This window comes from Scyliorhinus canicula, chromosome 2, assembly GCF_902713615.1.
Source record: "Scyliorhinus canicula chromosome 2, sScyCan1.1, whole genome shotgun sequence".
Taxonomy (NCBI): Eukaryota; Metazoa; Chordata; class Chondrichthyes; order Carcharhiniformes; family Scyliorhinidae; genus Scyliorhinus; species Scyliorhinus canicula.
In genome coordinates this window covers 16,126,866-16,144,051 of record NC_052147.1, presented here as the reverse complement: position 1 = coordinate 16,144,051, position 17,186 = coordinate 16,126,866, and the positions used below count along the sequence as shown (strand labels likewise).

The 17,186-nt window shown below is 49.2% G+C and overlaps 1 protein-coding gene across 1 annotated transcript in view; it reads left to right on the top strand.

Moving 5' to 3' along the window:
• Window positions 1-2,998, top strand: part of syndig1l (synapse differentiation inducing 1-like) — a 107,275-nt gene extending 104,277 nt beyond the window's left edge. The window contains exon 3 of the mRNA XM_038774145.1: window positions 2,034-2,998. Within this exon, the coding sequence (XP_038630073.1) occupies window positions 2,034-2,192 (159 nt within the window). The 3' untranslated portion in view covers window positions 2,193-2,998. The remainder of the gene's footprint in view (window positions 1-2,033) is intronic.
• Window positions 2,999-17,186: the final 14,188 nt, after the last annotated feature.

Below are 17,186 nucleotides of genomic sequence, written 5' to 3'. Positions count from 1 at the left end.
GATAGTTACTGGCATCTTGCCTTTGTGATTTGGTAATTAAATAAATGATAATTACGTGAAAGGTTTAAAAGGGACTGATGCGACCATCAATTCAACCAGAGACACGAGTTGGAGTAAACTGTGGCTTTAATCGGCTTACAACTGAGCCTGCCTGCGACTATGCTGAACTGAAGGCGGACTCGCAGGACCGCAGCACTTGTACTTCCTGAAGGGGGTGGAGCCGAGGGCGGAGCCCTGTACATGCTCCTCATCTCCCCCTGTGGGCAGAGCCGCGCAACGGCTCACAGACGGAGCCCACAGGGACACAGTGATACACAGTGTGAATTATAGTGGTTGCACATTCACCACAGGGACCATGTCTGACTGCTGTCGGTATGGATGGGGGGGGGGAGAAAGCTGCAAATAGTGATACCACCATCCTGGCCAGAATTGAGATGATGGGATGGTTTACTGTACTCCTACTGAACACTGTGGAGGCCAAACTACTGAATATATTTAAGAAGGAAATGGATAGACTTCTCAGGCTCGAAGGATGTCAAGGAGTATGGGGAGCGTGCAGGAGTATGGCATTGAGCTAGATCATGCTGAATGGTGGAGCAGGCTCAAAGGGCCAAATGGCCTACTCCTGCTCCCATTTTTTATGTTTCCATCTGCTCTTGTACCTGACTGGGATTTATTTGTGCACATAATTTGTATTATCTAACTATCCTCCACTCACTGCATTTTGCTGGAGTGATCATCTTACTTTTATTGGGAAACTTTGCTGCAGTTTCACCCATAATTTATGTTTGCAGTACTTCCTTTGTTGTAATGCACATCGGCTGTTTAAATAGACGGCTGTAAAATAGGCTCTGCTGTTTGTCCTGTCATAAGTCCCACCCTTCCTGCACCCTCATTGGCTGTTACAGTGGCGTCTCTACTCAAACAGCAACAATGGAAGGTGCTCAGTGCTGGAGTCACTCCAATATGTATGCACCCCAGGAGAAACTGCAATGACGATGCAGCATAGGGACTGTTAATGTGCAGTGACACGGGTGATTCACTGGGCTCGAAGGTGGCTTCTCCTTCTTGAAGGCAATGCAGCAATATTGAGACCAGCGAGGATTACACCATGAAAACGCTTCCTCGAATATACCGACAACATAACAGTTGTCAGAGTCTGGTGATGGGCTGCTTCACTAGCTACCTTTATTTTTTTTCCTGGCACTAGTTGGTGCTCATTCAATTCAGCCTTCACAGTGACACCCTGAAGGAGAGCTTACGCACACCTGCCCGAGACTGCACCAGGGGATGCGCAAAGTGCTGGGTCGTTGGGTGCTGGGGTGATTTGCAATGGCCCAGCCCGCATACCTTATTGGAAAAATGAAACAGTTGCCTTGAATCTGCGGAGACCAGGCAAAAGCCCTCCCCGCCCCAAATGCTTAATGGTCAAAGCCTGCCTGACACCAATTCCATTAAATCAGCAAACGACACATCCGCCTCTTTCAGGCCAGAGGCTGACCCGCTGTGGAAATGGGGGTCCAACGCTGTTGTGGCTGCAGTTTCTGCAAAAAGGCTTACCATTTATCCAATGTTGGGAGGGAACCATTAAGTGCACACAAAAATAGTGAGCAGATAAATTAGTTCTTCTCCCTGTCCATTGACACCATTGGTGGTGGTGGGGGGTGAGGGGGGGGGGGGGGGAGCTGTTAGGGAGGCAGGATCAGGGGGCAGGGCGGGAGCTGCCTGAATTGGACCAACTTCAAGTCCTTTGAATGGCTGTCAGTTAAGAGTAAGTGGAATTGGCAGTGAGGGGTTGCAGTAACAGTGTTAATGGCAAAATGTGTACTTGGAATGATTGCATGAATGGCAATGTGATGGAATGTTCGTGCCAAGGGTAGTGTGAGATGCCATTAGCCATGTTTGGCTGCTGTTCAATCCTTCAAATGTCTATTTTTTTGTTTCCTGGCTGGCTGACACACACTCAGTCAGCGTGGGCGAGGCTGAATGGAATGATTAATTTTGGTGGTAACAAATGACTTCTTAATTTACAGACGAGCAAAGCTATTGCAAAAGGAGACTATCAGCGTGCGACCTCGGCATCACGAAGAGCCCTATTCCTAGCAGCTCTCTCCATCACCATCGGAACAGGAGTTTACGTTGGGGTCATTGTAGCGCTCATCGCTTACCTGTCGAAACCAGGACATGTATAGTGTTGAACTCCAGACTGCTGAACGTGAAGATCTTGGAATCATGGTCCTTCAGCTGTTTGATTATCCAATTTTATCGCCCTATTAATTGAGTGAATTGTGTGTATTATTCATTGTCTGGCCATTTTGGATGTGGGGAATGGGTGCTGCCTGGTCATGAGGAGGTTTAAGAATGCTTGCTTCACACCTCTACACTGCAGGCTTTGAGTGGTAACAGTAGCCAAATCCCAAGTCTGTCAGAGTCTCCTCGGTTCTAGACTGAGCAAGCCGTGTGAGATGCCTCGGCAGACGCAGAGCACTTTACTGTGGGAGGGAGGTGGGATTGAGGAAAACGCTGAAGTTGCCATCTCACTCTGCTGAGCTGGCCCGGGGGATGGTGGTATGGGAAAAATCACTGTGGCCGCGTCTCCTCGATTCGGATGGCTGAACAGAAGCAGGGAGAGCAGAACATGCCAAAGTGGAATGAAAAGAAGGCAGGGGGTGGGGAGGTTGGGAAACAACTTTGTACAAATGTAAATAGCTGGTCTAGGGCAAGTGTGGATAAGCCAATGATACGAAAATAGGCCATTTGCTGTTGCTAAGCAAACTATGCCCTGGGTCATTCTCTCTCAGTATCCAATTATGCCGTAATTAGCTGTTTGATGTTAATGTAGCTGTGTCATAAAGGCTACCTCTTGGATTATACTTGGTCCATTATAACTGCTTTGTAAAATAAAAAGGCCTGGGTCCCATTATAAATCTACAATCACACTGGTTTATTTTGTGAAAGTCAAAAATCTTCTGAAAATTAAATGTGACTTTTGAAAACAGAAATCCGATTTCATCAAAATCTAATATCGCACCCTGACTCTTATCAGCCCACATGTCTGACACTCAGACATGACAAACACAAGTACAGAGCCATACTGGGTCCAATTAATAACGAATATCTGTTTCACCATTCATTACTCCCTCCTCATCAGGAACAACAGTTGGGTTTATCCTGGTTGATATCTGTTGAGTTCTTTCAGCTCGAAAGCGCACACTAATGCATCACCAGAGTCAATGGCTTCCCTTCAATCAAAGGCTGAGTTCTCTTTTGGAATGTGTGAATGAGGTGTACTCTTTCACTGGACTCCATTAATTTGCTCCTGACATTTTCCACACGTCGACATCAGGTTCATCAAGACAACCTGATATTTGGCGAAATGGCAACAGAAACAAGACTGCGCCCTTCTGAGAGAGTGAACAAGGATTTTGCCAACCGAAGGATTGAATTGGGTTTGTAGGTCACAAATATTTTCCATTCTTCCGATCAGCAATCGTGAGGCATTCTACGCAACGGGAGTGCCGGGGAATGGTTCATTTAATTACTTGGAAGGTATATAAATAGTGCATTTGGTATTGAAAGAAGAAATTATGTAAAGGGAATGACAATGTTCTTAACACTTGGTTCGATGGGAAATTTTGTATGAAGCTAATAGTACACTTCATTAAATGAAAAACTCAATATTTCACTTCCCCAATCGCAAACACAGAGCCTCACTGATGTCAGGAATTCACACCCACTCAACCTTGTCCTCTCAGTGCTTTGTCGCCAGTATTTTGATTTTAGATATGGGGGACTACAAGAGATTGGTCCAAAAGACAATAAGGTACACAAGTGCTTGGGTGGGGGTGGAATGCATTGACCCAACCCAGAGAATGGCTCTGTGGGACTGCATGATGATGGAAGAAAGATGGTTCCTCAGGCAGGTTATTGGCAGCGCCATTGCTGTTCATATTATACATGATTGATTCAGAAGTGGGAACAGAAATGAAATGAAATGAAACAGCTGAGAAATGGCAGAATTCTTTTCATGTAGACAAACGCAAGACTGAAGATTAGGAATAAGGGAGCCATAAAAAAGGTGAGAGTTGATGAGAATGGAATGGAGGAATACTGAGGCTGAGATAGGAAGAGATAATTCAACTGGAAGGGGGCCGAAGTGAAGTGTAAACACCGGCTCAGCCAATTGGGCTGAACAATAATAGATTCTGTCATAGATTCTGTGGGATCGGAGGGTTAGAACATAGAACATACAGTGCAGAAGGAGGTCATTCGGCACATCGAGTCTGCACCAACCCACTTAAACCCTCACTTGAAATGAAAATCGCTTATTGTCACGAATAGGCTTCAATTAAGTTACTGTAAAAAGCCCCTAGTCACCACATTCCGGCGCCTGTCTGGGGAGGCTGGTACGGGAACCGTGCTGCTGGCCTGCTTGGTCTGCTTTAAAAGCCAGCGGTTTAGCTGAGTGAGCTAAACCAGCCCCTATCCCCCTATTCCACCCTATCCCCATAACCCAATAACCCCTCCTAACCATTTTGGTCACTAAGGGTAATTTATCATGGCCAATCCACCTAACCTGCACGTCTTTGGACTGTGGGAGGAAACCGGAGCACCCGGAGGAAACCCACGCAGACACGGGGAGAACGTGCAGACTCCGCACAGACAGTGACCCAGCTTTATTGAACTATGGTTCTGGTCCATAGCTCAATAAAAATATTTTGTGCAACGTACAGCAAACAAGAGGTTGGGATGTACAGCTAAGGAGTTATGACAAAGAGAGTAAGGGTGATTTTTATTGAGCACTAGTCCAGTGCATTGGGAATAATGCATGAATATTTGGTCATTGGCAGTGGGTCCATCCTGGCTTTGAAGAGGTAATTAACAGGTATTGAAGAAAATGGATATCTGAAGATGCGTTAAATAAACTGGAGGGTATCTACGTTGCTGGCCATGGTTAGGGTTGGAATTGTTGGAGACTGCCAGGCCAAGGGGTTTTCTCTGGAAGAGGGTCAGTACATCATGTATTACGTATGTGGCCTCCCCCTGAAATGAATGAAATGAAAATCGCTTATTGTCACAAGTGGGCTTCAAATGAAGTTACTGTGAAAAGCCCCTAGTCGCCACATTCCAGCTCCTGTTTGGGAGGCTGGTAGGGGAATTGAACCGTTGCTGGCCTGCCTTGGTCTGCTTTCAAAGCCAGCTCTTTAGCCCTGTGCTAGACCAGCCTTCCTCTGGGTGATACTTGGAATTATGTGAATAGGGTGACATCCTCCAGCCTAGATACCTTGGCGATGTCAATAATGGCAGTCTCTGCTATGTCCAATCAGAATCGACAACATGCGGGTACCATTAGATTGCGCAATGAGTAGTGAAGATACCAGATGCACTGGCCGCACAGACGTAATGAATGAAATAGTGTCAGCAGATTCAAACGTGGCGTTTTTATAAGTAATTATGCATTTGGGGAGGGAGCGAGAAGAGATGTTGTGCAGTGTTTTTTAAACTTTGGGACAGTGAAGTGGAGACATTTCCTGGTCCTTCAACCAGAGAAATAATAAACTTCTCTGTAATGCCAGTGAGTGGGAATATCACCTGCAATCGAATGAAGAATTCCAATGCTTGCATTTACGGAGCACCTCTTATGCGAACATTCCCTGGCATTGAAAGTAATTCCCAACGTTTAGCCATTAGTGTTCTGTCGGTAAACACTGCAGCCAATCAGCAACAGCAATTTCCAACAACCAGCAATGAGGTAACAGACCAGCCATTCTGCGTTTTTGGTTTGAAACTTGCATCTCATCATCCTGTAGCGTTATATCTTATTGTTTCAGCATTGTGCTCCAGTGCATTGCTTTAGCCTGATCTGTTTCATTTTGTTTCCAAAGTCAAAACCGCAGAATTTTTTTTTTGGCACAGAAATTAGGGGCGAAGTTCTCTGCCCACCTCGGGCCGTGTTTCCCAATGGTGGGAGGCAGCCTGCCTTTGGTGAATGGGATTTCCCATTGAATCCACCCCATGCCGCCGCGTAACCCTGAGGCGGACGTGCACCATCAGACATAGAAGCAGTATTAGGCCACTCGGCCCATCGAGTCTGCTCCGCCATTCAATCATGGCTGATATTTTTCTCATCCCCATTCTCCTGCCTTCGCCCCTGATCCCCTTATCAATCAAGAACCTATCTATCTCTGTCTTAAAGACACTCAGCGATTTGGCCTCCACAGCCTTCTGCGGCAAAGAGTTCTACAGATTCACCACCCTCTGGCTGAAGAAATTCCTCCTCATCTCTGTTTTAAAGGATCGTCCCTATAGTCTGAGATTGTGTCCTCTGCTTCTAATTTTTCCTAAAAGTGGAAGCATCCTCTCTACGTCCACTCTATCCAGGCCTCGCAGTATCCTGTAAGTTTCAATCAGCGGGACCGAAAGATACAGCTGGCATGAGCAGCCGGAAGATCTTGTCCGTTACAACATTGAAACAGGCCATTCCGCAGAACTAATCCACGTCACTCGTGACACACAGACTAATCCCAATCCTTTCACCTCGCTTCCCTTTAAGCTCCTACCTAACCTGGGCCGGGATTCTCCCCTACCCAGCGGGGCAGGGGGTCCCGGCGTGTCGGAGTGGCGTGAATCACTCCGGCGTCGGGCCACCACAAAGGTGCGGAATTCTCCGCACCTTTCGGAGCCAAGCCCTCACATTGAGGGGCTAGGCCCACACCGGAGTAGTTCCAACTCCGCCAGCTGGCATGAACGGCCAAACGCCACGCCAGCAGGGGCCGAAAGGACTTCGCCAGCCGGCATAAGTCCGCACATGCGCCGGAGCACCAGCGGCTGCTGACATCATACCGGCACGTGCGCAGGGGAGGGGGTCTCTTCCACCTCCACCATGGTGAAGGCCATGGCGGAGGCGGAAGAAAAAGAGTGCCCCCACGGCACAGGCCCGCCCACCGATTGGTGGGCCCCGATAGCGAGCCAGGCCACCGTGGGTGCACCCCCGGGGTCAGATCATCCCCCCCCTCAGGACCCTGGAGCCCACCTGCACCGCCAATCCCGCCGGCGGGAGAGGCCTGTCAGCGGCGGAACTTCGGCCCACCGCGGTCCGGAGAATCGCTGCGGGGGGCCGGCCGACCGGTGCGGCGCGATTCCCACTCCCGCCGAATCTCGGGGGGGTGGAGAATTCGGGACACGGCGGGGCAGGATTGACGTCGGCCCCGGGTGATTCGGAGCACGTAAATTCCGGCCACCCTCGCCAAATTTTCCAGGATACTTTTGACCTTCATTTTTGTCAAAGCGTTCATCTGCATCTTCACCCTTTGTTTCTCAATCATGAACCACATTTGGTGACGGTGTGCTGAGTTTGGTCATCTTGGTCCCAGCCCTACTCGCCTGAGCCTTGGCCACAGCTTTTCTCAGTGCTTTCGCACTTTTTGCTTTTTGGTTGGACCTGCTTCGGACGCGGACATGAGATTCACCTTAACCCATTTTAACTTGGTTCTCTCCAGCCAGGTTCTCACCATTGAGGCTGGATAGTTACCTTTAACGATGCGCAGGGACAAGTCTGCGGTCTGTCCATTTAGCTGCACGTTTACATCGATGTGACCCCTCAACAACACTACATTTCTGATATATGTTTCACATTTTACCTTTAAGGGTTTTAAGGTGATATGTCATATTTTCTCTTGGTAAACAGTTTCTGGTGCCAGTGAAACTGCTGCTCCAGTGGCCACCTCCATTTTCACTGATTGTGCAGGCAGCAAAGGAGTGAGTCAGTAGCCGTTTGGTTGTCCCTGCAATGGCCTGTACAGAACGTTCAATGACAGATCATCATCCAACTGTGATTCCGGTCCCTTTTTCTGCCCTTTCCAGATCACACAGATACTTTTCCCCTCTGTTTGATTTTTTGTTTGGTGTATTTGGTTCTTGCTTTTTATACACAGAGGGTAGTGGGTGCCTGGAACTCGCTGCCGGAGGAGGTGGTGGAAGCAGGGACGATAGTGACATTTAAGGGGCATCTTGACAAATACATGAATAGGATGGGAATAGAGGGATACGGGCCCAGGAAGTGTAGAAGATTTTAGCTCAGACGGGCAGCATGGTCGGCACAGGCTTGGAGGGCCGAAGGGCCTGTTCCTGCGCTGTACTTTTCTTTGTTCTTTGTTCTTTTGGTTCAAAATTATTGTTTCTTTCTCTAATATACACAAGCAATGTGCCTCTCTTCACCACAATTTTTGCATTTTGCAAGTTTACACCAGAAATCAGTCGCTGTTGTCCCCATTTTTGCACATTGATGGCAATTTCAAACCTGTGTCTGCATTCGGGTGTCAGCTGACATTTTATGGATTTTGATGCTCGAGTTTAGTTGCTTCTGCTAATTCCATAAAGCCCTCTGGAGGTTTAGGTTTCCTTCTGTTAACAACCGTTTTTGGAAAGCTTCACATTTTAACCCACGCACTAGTCTGTCTCTAAAGGCGTCGTTTAAGACACCTCCAAATTCACAGTATTCAGCGGATTGCTTCAAAGTAGCTACAAGGTGGGTGATTGGTTCATCACCTTGTTGGTTAAGTTTGTGGAATGTTGAAAGACCCCCCACCCCCCCCCACACAATCATGCTCAGGAAAGTTGGGACTACTATGTCTGCTGAAATTTTGTTCACCGTATTCACATCTTTCAGTGTATGAGCTCTAGAGCTTGGAGTTCGCCCCCGTTCTTGGCCAATATTTATCCCTTAACCAACAACACAAAAAAAGCTGATTATTTTGTCATTGTCGCATTGCTGTCTGTGGGAGCTCACTGTGTGCCAAAAAGGCTGTTGCCTTTCCTACATTGCAACAGTGACTTCCACTTCAAAGTTCCTCATTGGCTGCAAAGCACTTTGGGATATTTGTCCCCATATAAATGCAAGTTTTTCTTTTTTTAAGTTTGAATGATCTAATCAGTTTTAGATTGCCTGTAGCAGAAACCAAAATGTAGCCTCCCCCTCCCCACATCTCTGACCTGTATTGGCGCAAAATTACTTTGCTTGAATATTCCCTTCATCTCTGTGGAGTGTCATTATTCTCCGCCATTCCTGCTCATTCCTCAATTTGGTCTTTGCACAGTCTCTGACCCCGTCCCAACCCTCCTGGCTTACCCATCGGCTCAATGTAGGGTATCGGAACATATTTCAACCATCTATATACCACAAGACTTTCAGGAAGTGCTGAGGGTTTTGGCCAAGGGTGGTACCATGACAGGTACAGGCTTGGAGGGCCGAAGGGTCTGATCCTGTGCTGTATTATTCTTTGTTCGTTAAAACCATGTAAATCCCCAATGAAAAGGAATGACAGTATGATTGCATTGATGCTTGGCACAGCAGCAGTTGGCTGTTTTGTGCCGTGTTTCCTGATTGACTCTGGACTGATGAAGGGACACGTCTCTCCCAGTCCGCCCTACCCTCCTGGAGCAACTTTCCTCAAACCCACCGCTTTGTTTTATCGTCAGTTGTGTATTTGTATGATATCTATAAAACATTGTAATTTGTATAATTATCAAAACATTGTCATGTAAATTATAAAATCAACAGTTGTATAATGTGGAGTATTTTGTATATTTTGGGTTCGGAATGGTTATATTTGTAATTTCCAACAACTTTTTGTTTCTCACTGTGAGGCATTGCCGGTGGCAATGCAGGTTTTCTGAAGTAAAGTCCAATAATACCATGAGATTATGGGTCGTGGATTCCGATTGATTGAGAAGCAATGTTACAATTCATAATAAACACTCAATCTGCTTCAGGTCTGCAAATGATTTTCCTTCTTGTTTTCAAACATCCGAAAGGGCGATCAGAATAATAATAATCTTTATTCGTGTCACAAGTAGGCTTACATTAACATGGCAATGAAGTTACTGTGAAAATCCCCTAGTCGCCACATTCCGGCGCCTGTTCGGGTACACGGAGGGAGAATTCAGAATGTCCAATTCACCTAACAAGCAAGTCTTTCGGGACTTGTGGGAGGAAACCGGAGCACCCGGAGGAAACCCACGCAGACACGAGGAGAACATGCAGGCTCCGCACAGACAGTGACCCAAGCTGGGAATCGAACCTGGGACCCTGACGCTGTGAAACAACAGAGCTAACCACTGTGCTACCGTGCTGAATAATCACCAGCTGTGGTTGGGGGTGATAAATTTATCACTCGTTCATTCTTTAGAGGGTCAATGAGCTGAAGGATCTTAACAAAGAGTATAATGTGCTCACAGAAAATGTGCTGAAAGAGTCTTCACCCCTGGGATCACGTAGACGACATTTCTTCCACCCCGTAACGTCTTAAAACCTACCTCTTTGACCAAGTTTTTGGCCATTGGCCTTTACATCATCGTATGTGGGTCTCTGTCATTCTTTGTTCTATAATGCTTCTGAAAAGCGCCTTAGCTGTTTCATTTCAATAAAGATGCCAACTAAAGAAGCATAGTTGTTTTGTGTTATGCTCTGGCGTTGCTTGGCTGCCAAGGAACGAATGAGGTGGGGCAGATGGAATAAAAGGCCTAATTATGGAAGAAATCTCCCCACTCTCTCTCCGTCTCTCCCGTCCACTCCTCACTCTCACTATTGCCTCCAAACCTCAATCCGGAAGGTCGACTGTTTGTAAGAAATCAGTGGGAGAGGTTTGGGAGTCCTCCCATCCTCACAACTGTACTTGCTTGTTGGGTGCATCCCCCTGCTGCAGCTTCAAAGGGAACTCATGCTGCAAAGAGCAAGAAAAGAGGTCATTGCGTGAATTTTCCTATTGGGGTAGAGTGCTGGCAGGGTAGGACTTTACCCCACTGTGGCCCATTTCACTGCGTTGGGTCGCTCGTGGTGTATCATGAACTAACAGTGCATTTGCCCCTCTACCCTCACCCATATCTCACAGCAGGAGGCTTTGTCCATCAGCTGATCCCCTCCCCCCCAGAATTCCCCTCCTTTGCCCCCATTCCCCTCCTTCATCCATTCCCCTCCTTCCCCCCGACTCCCCTCCATTCCCTGCCACCCATCTGGGCCTTCTCCTGTCTGATGTGGGCCAGCCTCTCCTGTGGGACACAGAGAGGGCATCGTGAGAGGGGGGGTTGCAGGGTGGGGTTGTGGGGGGACATAGGGGGAGTGGGGGGGATGGGGGGTGGGGAGTATGGAGGGGTAGGGGGGGCACCGTAGGCATCCCTCCTGAACATGGGTGGACTGGGCCACGGTACGGTGAACGGCCTCTCGGAGGAACAGGGCATCCCGTCTGGTCTGAATCACGTCCAACAATCTGGCCAGGTCTGCATTCCCGAATTGCAGGATTGGTGTGAGTGCTGCTCCCCCTTGTTAACGGGGAGCTTGCGGACGTGGTTCCGCGAGTCAGCCGGTAGCGGGACTATCATTTGCGATGTGAAGCCCGTGCAGCCTCGCTAAGTGGTCCAATTAACGTTTGATACCGGTGCCCACCATGCTGGACCAAGCGTCTGGAAACTCGCGGCAGTTCCCGCTCGCTACCACACTTCAAACCTTTTCCATTAAATCGTGCCCTCTATCTCTGTCTCCCTCTGTCTATCCCTCACTCTCTCTTTCTACCTCTCTCTGTTTCCCCATTCTGTCTCCCTCTCTTTCTCTGTCTGTTTCTCTATCTCTTAGTGTCTCTCTTTCGCCCTTTCTCTGTCTAGCCATCTGTCTGTCTCCCTCTCTCCCTCTGTCTCTCTGTTTTGCTCTCTCTCTCGCTATCTCTCTCTCTGTCTGTCTGTCTTTCTCTCTCTCTCTCTCTCGGCCCTCTGTCTCTCTCTCTCTCTCTGTGTCATTCTCAGTCTGTCTCTCTCTCTGTCTGTCTCCCAAAGCGAGGAGGACATTTGCCTTCGGGGCACACCTCGTGCTAAGAACCTGAGTGTGAACCTGAGTGTGAACCTGAGTGTGAACCTGAGTGTGAACCTGAGTGTGAACCTGAGTGTGAAGTCTGTTAACGTGCGGAGGTTGTTATGCTTCAGCTGCCACAGCGTTCACACTGGCCAGGAAACTTTCCAACTCTTGCCACCTGCAGTAGGCACAGTGGGAAGGTTGGCAGGTTGAAAACGAGTCAGTTTGGCGACCTTACGAATGTACCTTCCCTGGTCATCAACTTCCAGAGTGGGAGTTGAACCCTGAGCTTCCGACTCCACCCTTTGAGTGAGCCTTCCTCTGACCCTCGGGTGGTGTATTTGATCTTCTCCGGACGGAGAAATTCCGACAGGCCGGCCAGCCAGTCTGCAGCTCTGGGTGGTGATTGCCCACAATGTATAATTCTCTCCTGTTTGGAAGAGAAAACAAAGCAGACAGCATTGTTATTTTCTAAGCTCTTGAAATGATTTAATCTGACAAGCAAAGAAGACAAGTTTTTTTCACACTAGGGAAATAATAGCATCCTGTAGATTAGAATCAAAGGCGTCACAGGATTCTAGGATACAACCTATTCCTTAACAAACACAACCCAGGAGAAAATATTGATCAAGTTATGAGAGAGAGAGAGAGAGAAATACAGCACAGAACAGGCCCTTCGGCCCACGATGTTGTGCCGAACTTTTATCCTAGGTTAATCATAGAATTTTGGACACTAAGGGCTATTTATCATGGCCAATTCACCCAACCTGCAGATCTTTGGGCTGTGGGAGGAAACCGGAGCACCCGGAGGAAACCCACGCACACACGGGGAGGATGTGCAGACTCCACACAGACAGTGACCCAAGTCAAAATCGAACTTGGGACCCTGGAGCTGTGAAGCAATTGTGCTATCCACAATGCTACCGTGCTGCCCTTAAGAAGAAATGAATCTACACTCCATTATTCTACCCTAATCCATGTACCTATCCAATAGCCGCTTGAAGATCCCTAACGTTTCCGACTCAATTTAAACGTCTTGGGGAAAAAAAGGTGGACTTGCATTTATGTAGCAACTTTCACAACGACCAGATATCTCAGAGCACGTCACAGTCAATGGAGGACTTGTGAGTGCAGTCAATGGTGTAATGTAGGAAACACTGCAGCCAATTTGCATGCAGCAAGCTCCTAACAACAACAATCATCTGTATGTGGTTGAGGGATAGGTTTTGACCAGGAACAACTTCCCTGTTCGTCCTTCAAATACTGCCATGGGATCTCTGACATCCACCTGAGAGAAGAGGCAGGGCCTCAGATTAACATATGACCCAGAAGGCATCCAGCGATGCAGCACTCCCGCAAGTACTTCAGTGGATTGTCAGCCTTCACTTTACACTCAAGTCCAAACTCAGGCCCTCAACTAGGCCATCTTTCCTGTCACACCTTGCCCCGGTGCCGTGAGTAATTCTCCTGAAAACCCTGGACAGTTTAGAATGGGTTATTCTCCAAATTCTGCTTTTGATCATCTGGCTGTCCAAGGCTGCGTTACTCACAATTTATTCATTTATCTCTGCAACTCCCAGCATTGTCTCCCCTTATTAGTTACTTCACAGTTTGTCTGTTGATGGCCCCATTTCATTTTGCTGAGATACACCTTTCTTCCTCCAGGATCTCCGAACAATAAGCCGGAACCGTCAAGAATCCCGATTTTCCAGTCAAGCGGACTGGTCTTTTTCTAATCCATTATTTCCATCATCATGGAAACCAGGGTTAACAATCTGGAATCCTTCCCAACAGAGTGTGAGTGGCAGAAATGTGGACAAGAAGACGCATTTCCAAACAAGAGGTTTGCATCACGAGCCTTGATACAGAATGTCCTAAGTCACTGTGTTCTGAACATTCCCCTCTTATTTGTGAATAAAAGCTATCCACATACAATGCAGCATTCGTCACCTCCGCCAACCTTCCGAAGGCTTTGCAGATATTAACCCATGCGCAGCTCTGAGGAGAATCACAAGGACAACTGGTGGAGTAAGATTTCCAAAGCTTTGTTCTATAAGGTGTGCCTTGACCCCTTTGCTACTTGTCCATTGTGTCGAATGAAACCTCAGCCATGTCACATGTCACAGCAATTGCAAAGTGATTTGACCGGTAAAAAGGCACACGGTCGGCTTTCTCTGTTCGGGACTGAAAGCAGTCGTCACATGACCAAGATCCACTCAATCTCCACACGGATGGGCAGAGTGCTGGGAGAGACTGTGTGCTGGGAGAGACTGTGCTGGGAGAGACTGTGTGCTGGGAGAGACAGTGTGCTGGGAGAGACTGTGTGCTGGGAGAGACAGTGTACTGGGAGAGACAGTGTAATGGGAGAGACAGTGTACTGGGCGAGACAGTGTGCTGGGAGAGACAGTGTAATGGGAGAGACAGTGTACTGGGAGATACAGTGTGATGGGAGAGACAGTGTACTGGGAGAGACAGTGTGCTGGGAGATACAGTGTGATGGGAGAGACAGTGTGCTGGGAGAGACAGTGTACTGGGAGAGAATGTGCACTGGGAGAGACAGTGTGCTGGGAGAGACAGTGTGCTGGGAGAGACAGTGTGCTGGGAGAGAATGTGCACTGGGAGAGACAGTGTGCTGGGAGAGACAGTGTGCTGGGAGAGACAGTGTGCTGGGAGAGACTGTGTGCTGTGAGAGACAGCGTACTAGGAGAGACAGTGTGCTGGGAGAGACAGTGTGCTGGGGGAGACAGTGTACTGGGAGAGACAGTGTACTGGGAGAGACAGTGTAATGGGAGAGACAGTGTACTGGGAGAGACAGTGTGCTGGGAGATACAGTGTGATGGGAGAGACTGTGCACTGGGAGAGACTGCGCTGGGAGAGACAGTGTGCTGGGAGAGACAGTGTGCTGGGGGAGACAGTGTACTGGGAGAGACAGTGTACTGGGAGAGACAGTGTACTGGGAGAGACTGTGCACTGGGAGAGACTGTGCGCTGGGAGAGACAGTGTGCTGGGAGAGACAGTGTGCTGGGAGAGACGGTGTACTGGGAGAGACTGTGTACTGGGAGAGACTGTGTGCTGGGAGAGACAGTGTGCTGGGAGAGACAGTGTGCTGGGAGAGACAGTGCACTGGGTGAGATAGTGTGCTGGGAGAGACAGTGTACTGGGAGACAATGTGCACTGGGAGAGACAGTGTGCTGGGAGAGACAGTGTGCTGGGAGAGAGGGTGTGCTGGGAGAGACTGTGTGCTGGGAGAGACTGTGTGCTGTGAGAGACAGCGTACTAGGAGAGACAGTGTGCTGGGAGAGACAGTGTGCTGGGGGAGACAGTGTACTGGGAGAGACAGTGTAATGGGAGAGACAGTGTACTGGGCGAGACAGTGTGCTGGGAGAGACAGTGTGCTGGGAGAGACAGTGTAATGGGAGAGACAGTGTACTGGGAGATACAGTGTGATGGGAGAGACAGTGTACTGGGAGAGACAGTGTGCTGGGAGATACAGTGTGATGGGAGAGACAGTGTGCTGGGAGAGACAGTGTACTGGGAGAGAATGTGCACTGGGAGAGACAGTGTGCTGGGAGAGACAGTGTGCTTGGAGAGATAGTGTGCTGGGAGAGACTGTGTGCTGTGAGAGACAGCGTACTAGGAGAGACAGTGTGCTGGGAGAGACAGTGTGCTGGGGGAGACAGTGTGCTGGGAGAGACAGTGTACTGGGAGAGACAGTGTAATGGGAGAGACAGTGTACTGGGAGAGACAGTGTGCTGGGAGATACAGTGTGATGGGAGAGACAGTGTACTGGGAGAGACTGTGCACTGGGAGAGACTGTGCGCTGGGAGAGACAGTGTGCTGGGAGAGACAGTGTGCTGGGGAGACAGTGTACTGGGAGAGACAGTGTACTGGGAGAGACAGTGTACTGGGAGAGACTGTGCACTGGGAGAGACTGTGCGCTGGGAGAGACAGTGTGCTGGGAGAGACAGTGTGCTGGGAGAGACGGTGTACTGGGAGAGACTGTGTACTGGGAGAGACTGTGTGCTGGGAGAGACAGTGTGCTGGGAGAGACAGTGTGCTGGGAGAGACAGTGCACTGGGTGAGATAGTGTGCTGGGAGAGACAGTGTACTGGGAGAGAATGTGCACTGGGAGAGACAGTGTGCTGGGAGAGACAGTGTGCTGGGAGAGGCAGTGTGCTGGGAGAGACTGTGTGCTGGGAGAGACTGTGTGCTGTGAGAGACAGCGTACTAGGAGAGACAGTGTGCTGGGAGAGACAGTGTGCTGGGGGAGACAGTGTACTGGGAGAGACAGTGTACTGGGAGAAACAGTGTACTGGGAGAGACTGTGCTGTGATAGACAGTGTACTGGGAGAGACAGTGTAATGGGAGAGACAGTGTACTGGGAGAGACAGTGTACTGGGAGAGACTGTGTGCTGTGATAGACAGTGTACTGGGAGAGACAGTGTAATGGGAGAGACAGTGTACTGGGAGAGACGGTGTACTGGGAGAGACTGTGTACTGGGAGAGACTGTGCTGGGAGAGACTGTGTGCTGGGAGAGACAGTGTGCTGGGAGAGACAGTGTACTGGGAGAGACTATGTACTGGGAGAGACTGTATGCTGGGAGGGACAGTGTGCTGGGAGAGACAGTGTGCTGGGAGAGACAGTGTACTGGGAGAGACAGTGTGCTGGGAGAGACAGTGGGAGAGACTGTGTGCTGGGAGAGACTGTGTACTGGGAGAGACAGTGTACTGGGAGAGACTGTATACTGGGGAGACAGTGTGCTGGGAGAGACAGTGTGTTGGGAGAGACAGTGTACTGGGAGAGACAGTGTGCTGGGAGTGACTGTGTGCTGGGAGTGACTGTGTGCTGTGATAGACAGTGTACTGGGAGAGACAGTGTAATGGGAGAGACAGTGTACTGGGAGAGACGGTGTACTGGGAGAGACTGTGTACTGGGAGAGACTGTGCTGGGAGAGACTGTGTGCTGGGAGAGACAGTGTGCTGGGAGAGACAGTGTACTGGGAGAGACTATGTACTGGGAGAGACTGTATGCTGGGAGGGACAGTGTGCTGGGAGAGACAGTGTGCTGGGAGAGACAGTGTACTGGGAGAGACAGTGTGCTGGGAGAGACAGTGGGAGAGACTGTGTGCTGGGAGACTGTGTACTGGGAGAGACAGTGTACTGGGAGAGACTGTATACTGGGGAGACAGTGTGCTGGGAGAGACAGTGTGTTGGGAGAGACAGTGTACTGGGAGAGACAGTGTGCTGGGAGTGACTGTGTGCTGGGAGTGACTGTGTACTGGGAGTGACTGTGTACTGGGAGAGACTGTGTGCTGGGAGAGACAGTGCGCTGGGAGAGACAGTGTGC